We start from the raw sequence: 10,700 nt of genomic DNA, 5'->3' as shown, positions 1-10,700 counted from the left end.
CAACTTATTCTTTAACATTTTACAATTTTCATCCGAAATTCCATAACCTTTCAAAATATACATTATAATCATTCGTTACTGCATTCAGGACACTGTCAGGACTCCTAAAATTTTTAAGGTGTAAAATGACCATTTTACCCCTGGAACCCCAACTTTCCCAATTTACCCTTGGATCTTAAAAAGACGATCTGAATCCATCCAAACTTACCATAACACCTTAAAATACACCCATAAACATTTCTTAGACGTAAAATTAAGCCCTCGACTAAACTTCATAATTCATTTTAAAACTTGAACAGAAGTCCTGGTTTTAACTCGAATCAACTCGAAACTTAACCATACTTTACCAAACTTTAACCCTAGCTTGCTAACACCTAACTAACCATTTTTCAACCCAAATCTTGCCATTTAAAGCCCATAGAAATGCATAGAAAGCTACTGAAATTTTGCCCTTGTTTTAAACCAAACCCTAGCTTTAACAACTCCCAAGTTCCTTCAACCTTAGGCCTTAACTAACATGACCAGCCCCTAACCAGCCATCCTAGGACCTAGAACAACCATTAGGAACCTATTGGACCAAGCCCTACAGGCCATGCACAAGGATGTGCATGATTCTTCAACTCTAAAGCGCGACATGACTTGCACGGCCAAGCCGTGCAGCTACCCTCCTAGGCCTTGCATCAACCTCCCCTCGACCCATCTAGGACCATATAACGACCCTCTTAGGACCATTGAACATGCCCCAACCGCAGCACGCAGCCGCACTCTTCAAGAATCCAAAATTCGAAACCCTAGTTCTCTTAAACCCAAAAATCATGCAGCCCTTCTCTTACCTCTTTCCAGACCTAAACCGTGCCTCTAAGTTCCATTAAACCTACTGCAATTCGACCTCCTAACCATAGAAACTTGGCAGCCCCTTCATACCATCCAGAAACATCAAGAATCCTTCAAGAAAGATCATGTTTTCCATGTATAGTGCATAAAAACAAAAATAAAGAAGGGACATCAGATTTTTCATGCAACAGTTATATTCACACATAATATGGTATCAATGATGAGAAAAAATGGTATAAGGTGTGCCTTTGCGTGATTCACGCACGGAGATTCAATTCTAGATGCGAAGAACGTTTGCGGAGAGACGGGGGAACCTTGGCTGCGTTTTTCCTTCCAAATCCACGTGAACCAGCCTTGAGAGAGACATAGAGAGAGAGAGAGTGTGTGTGTGTTGATGGAGAGAAAACTCCAGCATTCTAGTGCTTTAAACATGTGGTTTGAAGAGTTTTGTGGTTTAGAAACTTCATATTTTAATATAAATAATTGGGTATAAAGCTAAGCCCAATAATCTTGGTATAATAGGCCCATTATAATGTAGAAAAAATATCTCGTTTAGGAAAGTTTTCAAAAATAATAACCATGCCTCCAAAAAGTCCTTGTTTTCTTCAAAAATCGATTACCGGTTTAAAATACAACTCGAAAGATAAAAACACCTCAAAGGACACCATTTTCAAAAATGTAATATTAAATATACCATATAGTAAATAATTAAAAACAATCATTTAATAAAAATATTTCTCCTTTACAGTCTCCGGTCTCCGTTCCTTGATCGCGTCTCAAATACACTTGAAAACACAATTTTATACATTCTAATAGAAAATCATACTTTAAACATGTAAACATGCCTATCACATATAAATAATGCAATTAAAATAATTTAATTAAGCATTTTCTATTTTTCCTAAATTTGCATACAATTGGATTACGTTATCGCATTTTGGATCTTACATGTGATAATTTTTGATAAAGTGGCAAGCCATGTTCCTACAATTGGTATATATCAGAGCCAAAGTCATGAGTTTGATTCCCATATATTACAAGAAATGTAATTATTGAGAGTGATATTGTTGGAGTGCAATATTTGTCCTTGCTGGATACATCAATCGAACCATGACGATTGAGCTGTTATACCGTTTAAAATTTTTTAGTTACACCATTACCATAAATTATAGCATTTGGTAAAGCAACAAATGTCTGGTCCTACAATTGATATCAGAGCCCAAGGTCACGCGTTCGATTTTCATTGATTGCTAAGTGTGAAATTGTTAGGATGGTGATTGTTGTAGTGCAATAATTGTCCATGTTGGATAGATCAATTGAAACATGACACTTGAACTATTGTACAATTTTAAAATATTTGAGTTAACGTTTAAGCACTGTTACCACAATCTATACTTTTTGGTAAATCGACAAACACTGTGCAGAAACATGTGTGTGAGTGTGAAATGGAATGTTATTTAGTCTTTCTGTCATCATTGGTTCGAATGTATCGCTTTTCAACATGCTTAGTATTGATAGAATTTAGCCATTCTTCAGTTGTGTCTTGCCTCAGAGTGAATGTATTTCCTTTTGCACATATTCAGTTTCGATTTAGTAGTGCAGTCAGTAGGATTGCTATCATTACCACTGAAGCCAAAACCAGTTTGGTCTCCTGAGTACTTCTGCAGCTCTTATGTTTTCTCTAGACTTACTCATGACTTATTTCAAATGCTAATCAGTTCAGCTAGTTTCTTATTCTCAGAAATAAGATGTTGATGTTCATTCAGTACTTTTTCATTCTCAACTTTCAGCTTTGCAATTTTTTCCCGAAGACTTAATACTTCACCTGACTGTTCCTAGTTAGGCTCATCATCATTGTCAGTTTGGCTTGCTTGCTTTGCTTTCACTTCCTCGAATGATTGAGAAAGTATCTTATACTCTATTACCGTGTTATTGAGTACAATAATAAGATCATTTTTTGTAAAATCATTTGAGTTAAAATCAAATATCTTATCATAAGTAGATTCTAGCTCAGCATCAGCCATGAGACATTGTACCACCTTTTCATCACTTTCGCTGGTAGAGAAGTCTGAGTCGAATGAGTCAGCCTCAGAGTTAGCCCACTTGGCTTTGCTCTCTTCAGCAACAAGCACATTTTGATTTCCTTTCTTTCTGAATGATCTCATGTCATCCTTGGAATTTTTCTTCTTGTCATGAAGTCGACCTTCTTTGTCAGTTGGCCTCCTCTCATTCTTCTTTGGCTTGGGACAGTCAGCAATGAAATACCGAATTTGCCACAGTTGAAGCAAGTGTTGTCCTCACAGATGAACTCTTTCTTGTGATGACTACATCTGCTTGGGCTTTGAAAGTTACCCTGATTCTTTATTAATAACTTCCCAAATTTCTTTACAAACAGTGGTATTGCATCACTGATCAATTGCTTAGCTGACTTCTCTTTTGAGGCATTTTGTTCAGTAGTTGCAACAGTCAGAGCCTTTGTCAGTTTGATTGAAGATTCATCAGTTCTTGTTTCTAATTTGAATTCATATGCATTTGTTTTGACATATCATTCTCTTGGGAATGCCTTCATGATTTTCAAGGTTATTTCTCTATTTCCATATCCTTTTCCAATAGCATCAATTTCAATAATAATACAACTGACTCTTTCATCTTGATACTATCAAATTTGTGGATTGTCACAGACAGTTTATTTTTCTTTGTTTGATCGTTATGTTCGCATAATTGTATCATTTTATCCCAAATATATTTGGCAATGAGAAACATTTTTATTTTACTGAAGGTATTATTGTCCAAAGTTTTGTATAATATGTCCTTGACTACATTATTCATTGTCGTCTTCTTCTTGTCCTCACTAGTCTATTACATCCTTGATTTTTCGATCATCTGAGGAGAATAGTTAGAAATTTCAATAGCCTTCTGTGATGACGTACCACATATCATCATCTTGAGCAGCTAGAGGAGAATGCATCTTGATCTTCTTGTCATCAAAATCTTCTTTAGAGAACATTGAGATCTTACTGAATGATGTCATTTAGAATATTTTGTTAAGAGAAAAGAGTAAACCGTTCTGATAGCACTTGTTAGAATCGAAAATAATATTGGGGGTGAATAATTTATCTCAAAATATTTTGATTGTGTTAGCAACACAAAAACTTTGTTCTTGTCTGGGTTCTTAGCAAGTCAATCACTGTGAACTATGCGGAAGTAGGTTTACTGAAACTGGTTGAACAAATGGTTTATCAAAAAAAATCAGTCAGGAGAGTATACTAAAAGTAAAAATGCAAAAGATTGTTTCTGGATGTTCGGAGATTTCAAAACTCATACGCCACCCCTTCTTCCTCACGAAAGGTTTGCACTAAAAGACTTTGGTAATTACAAGTAATTTGAAATCACCCACTTCAGTAGGACTTAGCACTATATATATGAAACTCTTAGTAAAACTTCAATCTAAATACTTTGAACAGTAAAACTTTTTACTCTTCAATACGCAGATTTCGCAGAGAAATTCAAAACACAAATATGATCCTCAAAATGATCTATTAATGATATATCAGCGTGTGTTGGGTTTTCCGTATGACTTTTTAAAAGCTTTTATAGAGCAAATTGTTTTGCTTTGATAATCCAAAAATAGATGGTGTAACTGTCTAACTTAGAGCTTGTTCACCTGATCTATTTTTAGTTTTAATCTGCAACGACAATCTTTTCAAAATATATTTGTTTTTAAATGCAGATGTTGTCATGTCATTGTCTTTTCTGACATGTTTTGGTAGTGTGTCGAAACATGACATTCTGTTTAAGGTTCAGTCATTGTTAGTGTGGAAAACATTATCCGATATTTCAGCTGTGCTCTAATCCTTAATCATACAGATTCTTCGTGGAATTATGGATTTGGTCTGACTCATCAAATAGATAAACTGTCAATTGGGCTTCATCAGTCGACCTTGAATTGGGTTGACTATTAATATCCTTCTTATGTTTTATCAATTTGGCTTTGTAGTCAGTTAGGCTTCGATTATAATTGTATGTTATTTTAAAACAAAAGTTAACTTTAAGGTTTTAAAAATAAGAAAATTTATTTTTCAAAAACTTTAAAAATAAAAAATTTCATAAACGAGTTTATTGGTTCATAACCAGTCCGACCGGTTTTTGATCGGGTTTGACTTGTTTTGACCGTTTGATCGATAAAATGTTTTTGAATACTTACTGATAGTTTAAGTGCGGAAATAAACTAACTGCTGGATTGAATACTTAACGAATAACTGAAATAATGAAGACAAAGATTTTATGAATGTTCGGAGGCTTCAAACGCTTCTATGTCATATATTCTATCACAAGGATATGTTTTTCACTGAAAGACTTTTATTAATTATAGAAGTTGTAATAACCCACTTCAGTTTGAACTTAAACACTGTCAAACTGAAACTCTTAGTTCTTTTACAATTTATCAGTATACAACTGATTTATATTTCTTAGCACAAATGATCTTAGAAGATCGAATACAACAGTGTAAGGTGCTAGTACTTTAGCTCAGATGATAGCCTGAAAGCTATGAATGTTTTTGTGAAGTGTGAGATTTTCTGTATGAATATCTTAACTGAACGTGAATAACTGAATTCGAAAGTCAATCGGAGTAATTGTCAAAAGTTTTTTTCTCAGTTGAACTCCTCGACTATTTATAGACGTTGCTTTCAACGGAAATATTGAATGCATTAATTAATACTTATCCTTTGATTTGTCCTTTCTGAATATGTCAACATTCTTCTGACAATAGTACATTGTGGTAGTCTACTATGCGACACTCCTTCTATTAGTCGCAGTCTGCTGCATAAGATTTGTTGGTTGGTAGCTGCGCTTTAACTGATGACGTGTCAAACTGATTATCAGTTGACTATATGGACAATCAGTTGAACTAACTGTATGACTGATCAGTTCCAACTGATAGTTCAGTTATCTTTACAGATTCAGTTTTCTTTTATCAGTTCGATTGCCTCCGATTATTTTACTCATTAATTATCAGTTCAAACAACTTCAGTTTAGGTAGTTTCAGTTCGAATTGATTCAGTTGAGCCGATCAGTTCTGCAACTTTCAAAAACTTTATTTGTCAAACTCCGAAACTTTGATTCTAACACGATTGAACCTGCCAGTCCGATTTCGAAACATTGTGTTATCTAATATATATTGGTGATATGTTAATTTTAGTCTTGTATGTATTTGGTCGTGATTTTTTTATTTCTATATCTTTTGTTACAATTATATTCCAACAATCAATTTTAGTGTCTCATTTAAATCATGTAGCTAAATTTTAATATCATTGTCATAATTACATATTTATGAAATTTTAAAATGATATTAATTAATCATAAATGATTGTCATGACATGATTATAGTTGATATTTGACTAAAATTGACATTTTAATTATATATAATATTTTTCTCAAGTGGCTTAAAAACCAATTATTTGGAAACAAACAAGTTAACTTAGGTCGATCAACAATGCTATAACCTTACTCACGTACCAATTTAGATTATTGAAAACACTATGATCGACCTTAAAATTACAAGACGATGCGGGTGAGATTTATGTCCAATGCCTTCATCTCGCTAGTAACTCAATATTTGCCAAGAACTACAATAATCTTTTACTGAAATGAGAATGAAAGAAACATCTTTTGAATTAAAAAGTCATTGAACTGTGCACATCTTCCATAAGACTAGAAATCATTCTAATTACCAGTTGAAGTAGTATCTATTGACGTTTCTCCGGCTTCAGCATTCTTATATGGAGTGTCCTCTATTGTCTTCACTTGGATGGCCATGGCATTGTCGTATGAAGCGTGCAGCCCGAACAAGAAATAATAGAAAAGGAGGAATAGAGTCCAGATTCCAAACCTAATGAAGGATTCCTGATCTATTGATCCAAGAAGGAAGATGTTGATGGCAATGGATGCAGATGGCAACCATGGAACGAATGGGGTCCCCCAAAGCTTGGGACTACAGGCCTGAGGGACTGAAATCCACAGTCCTGCAGTGGAGAAGAGCCATATAGGTACTGTTATGCAATAGGCAATCCAACCTTCACTGAGCGCCCAGTAGATGGAAGTGGCCATTGAGGATCCGAGTATAAGCAATATGAAGGCGATTAGTTTGTTTCGGTTTTGTTTTGTGGTTTCACCACTTACGTAGTATCTACGAACTAGCATGGCAAGGGCAACAAGCATGAAGATGAAGAGTGCGGAGATTGAGAGTAAGTTGGATAGGATGTCGAGTTTTGTGAAGAAGCAGATGATTGCAGTGGCAGCAAGCATGGCAATGGTGGCGTTGATAGGCGTTCCGGTCTTTTGATCAACTTTCGCAAACCATGGGGGCATCATGTGTGTACGTGCAATATGGGTGAGGTAACGGGCTTGTCCCACTGCACTGACTAGCAGCACGGAAGTCATGCCTTTCAATGCTCCTGCAGCAACGATGTACTTAGCCCAGTTCCACCTCACCATCTCAAATGCTCTTGAAAAGGGAGCATCAACATCGATCATATGGTATGGCTGCATCAGGCAGAGAGTAATAGCTAATAAGCAGTATAAAACTGTGGTGATCACCATGGAACCGACAAGACCGATGGGGATATCTTTTGCCGGGTTCTTGGTTTCCTCTGCCATGGTGGAAACAGCATCAAATCCAACATAGGCGAAAAACAAGACTGCTGAAGCTTTGAAGATTCCGCGGGGACCGAATGGTGCGAAGGGAGTGTAATTGCTGGTGTCGGCTTTGATGAGTCCGCATATGATGATGAAGATGATAACGATGAGGTGGACTACTGATGCGACATAGTTAAGACGAGAGGAGACCTTTGTGCTAGAAACTGCGATTATGCATATGATTATGACAACAAGGACGGCTAAGGGGTCAAGATGGTTGTAGCCATCAGCTAGACCATTGACGTGGATGCGGAAATCTTCGGGCTTATGGTTGCAGAGTGTGGCAAAGTAGGAGGTCCAAGAACGTGCAACTGCTGCGCCACCGATTACGTACTCGAGAAGGATATTTCCGGCAGCGATGAAGGCTACGAAATCTCCAAGCTCCACCCGTAAGTAAGAAAATGAACCACCTGCAAGACAGGAGGCAAATCAAACAAAAATAATATGAAAGCTAAACAGATTTGGACCAGACACTCTTACAACGTTAGGCCAACTAGGCAAGTATTTTGGGGATCACTAGGATCAATAAGGTGATCCGGCTTGAGATTATTTTTATCTACAAAGCATGGCAGAACAAAACAATGAACTCACCTCCTCAAGTAAGGTGTTTATATTTTATTTTGAAAAACGTACTAAAGAATATTTTCTGCATCCAGCAAAAATAAATATCATAATAATTCTACTATTAATTACACTGATTTCATTCTTGATTCATAAAGGACTCCCAACAAATTATATGAAAGCTGTGATGGATTTGTCATACCTGCAACGGGAATTTCGACAGCGAACTCCGTGTAGCAAAAGACAGAAAGCAAGGCGGAGAGACCAGAGACAGCGTAGGATAGCACAACGGCGGGACCAGCATCGTCACGCGCCTCTATTCCTGTGATAACGAATATTCCGGCACCGATGACTGCGCCCATGCCGAACCACATTAAGTCCCACCACGAAAGCGTCTTCTTCATTGCATTCCCACTACAAGCCTTCGCATCTATCTCCGCCTGCACGTTCGACCGTGCCAGCATCCTGTCTACCAATCGAAACGGTGTCTGTTTCAGAGCATTTACGTAATTGTCCACGCTCTGGAACGACTCCTCCGGGAAAAAATCATCCTTCGTGCACGAGCATACTCTCCTCCTAGTTAACCCCGATGACCCTCCATTAGCCTCCATTCCTCCCCCCATATTTTCCTGTTTAGATTATATTATATTTTTCTTACTCCCCTCCCCTGCAACACTGAGGACAAGATATTGAGACGTACATTTGTTAGTAATTTAGGAAACGATATATTCTTTTTTTTAAAAACAAAATCATGAGGCGATCAAACAGCAGATTCTTCGCAAGCAAGTATTATCACCAAATATCAAAGACATCAATTATTTTCACACGCTGAAATGCTGCTTATTCTCATTCAGAAATGGAACGTAAAAGAGAGCAAACTCGTCACAAAAAAACGTACCTGAATGCAGAGGAAACAATGATCGGAGGGAGAGCGAATGATTATTATTATGAATAAAATAGAGAAAGGAGTTTGCTGATAAAGAAGGAAAAATCGACGGGTTTGAGGTTTGAATCCGTGTATAAGTACTTATGGACACCAAACAAAATAATGGCTTTTTTTTGGGTTTAAATCTTATCAAGAAAAATAAATAATTCGAAATCGATAAGAGGATCACAGTTTCTAAATTATTGATATATATTTTTCAAAAACAAAAAATATTGTATTTTCTATAGCAAACTCACTACCAATTTTGACTTGATTTGTTGCCTAAATATGTGGCTACTGATTTAATATAATGGCACTTTTTTTTAAAAAATTTACAAACATACAAACCCTCGTATCAATTCTATATTTATTTATATAAAAGTGTGGATGAAGAGTTCTTTGACATAATCCACTAATTCGGAACATTATTAAGGGTAATGTTTCCCATTTATGAAAAGTCAACTTGACTTTCATTCACATAACTTATAAAATACTAAAAAATATGCTAAAATGGTATATTTGTAAAATTCGTAAAATTAAATTAAGAAGACATACATATAAAATCAAATCAACTTTTATTATTAATCTATACACATGTCTATATCTATATATATATCAATATTTTGATCAATATCTATATCTAAACCAAATCTACTTTTTATTATTAATCTATATATATATTTAAAACATAAAATATCAATGAATATTAATGATTTTTCAATGGTAAAAAAATATTAATTTATTACTGATAATGATCACAAAATCTAATGGTAAATAAATGCCTCTACTATTAATTATAAGTTTTCAAAACTTCTACGGATACTTAAAATTTTTTCATATACACTATCATTATCATCTGCTTTTTTTACTAGATTCAACGAGTATTTGCATGTCAATTTTTGTAGACAATTGACAAAGTTTTATATTATGAATTGTCAACTTTCTTCTTATTGCATATATTTAAAAAGAACCCTAAAAATAGGGGATGATGTTTTTGTAAATTAAATTACTATGAAAATAGCAAAAATATTAAAACATAATATATATGTCTTATATTTATTAGAAAAAGAGTCCAACTCTAAGAGAACATCTAAACGATATATTTATGCAATAAATTAAATTAAAAATAATATATTGTTTAATTTAAAATCATAAAAGTTGTCGATAATTTTTCAATTTTTAATTTTATTGTGAGTTGTATTAGAATTTTGAAAAGTTATTAATAATTAAAGATATCATAATTTGGAGTAAAAATTATAAATTTATTAAAATTTTAATAATACTATTTAAAATAATAATAATAATAACACTCCGCTAAATATGTTTCATGTGAAATCATTTATTAGATAGATTTTACGCAATAATTAAATTAAATTATATTCTTTATAATTATATATTATATAAAAGGGTTAGATGAATAGAGTTTTCATTATGAATTATCAAAATTATCTTTCACTCTATATATTTTACAAAAACGCTGAAAATTGACTTGATTATTTCTTTAAAAATAAAATTAAATTATTAAGATATGATACAATTTTGAAAATATCATATGTTTTGTTGGAAATAATGAGAGATGTCTAAAGATATTTGTTAAAATATATATCATTATTTGTACAGAGATTTTGAATTTTCATTTTGAAAATTATAATTGAAAATACGATAAATCTTTTGAATAAATCTT

At 34.2% G+C, this 10,700-nt stretch overlaps 1 protein-coding gene across 1 annotated transcript; it reads right to left on the bottom strand.

The window, feature by feature from the left end:
- Nucleotides 1-6,429: 6,429 nt before the first annotated feature.
- Nucleotides 6,430-8,782, bottom strand: LOC140985184 (cationic amino acid transporter 1-like). Its single transcript, XM_073452955.1, has 2 exons — nt 8,294-8,782; nt 6,430-7,940 (listed from the first exon to the last, which is right to left on the bottom strand). The coding sequence occupies exons 1-2, from the start codon at nt 8,712-8,714 to the stop codon at nt 6,559-6,561; spliced, it is 1,803 nt and encodes a 600-aa protein (XP_073309056.1). The 5' UTR covers nt 8,715-8,782; the 3' UTR covers nt 6,430-6,558.
- Nucleotides 8,783-10,700: the final 1,918 nt, after the last annotated feature.

The sequence above is a fragment of the Primulina huaijiensis genome, chromosome 9 (assembly GCF_012295235.1).
Source record: "Primulina huaijiensis isolate GDHJ02 chromosome 9, ASM1229523v2, whole genome shotgun sequence".
NCBI lineage: Eukaryota > Viridiplantae > Streptophyta > Magnoliopsida > Lamiales > Gesneriaceae > Primulina > Primulina huaijiensis.
The sequence above is the reverse complement of the archived record's forward strand: the minus strand, read 5'-3'. Positions and strand labels throughout refer to the sequence as shown.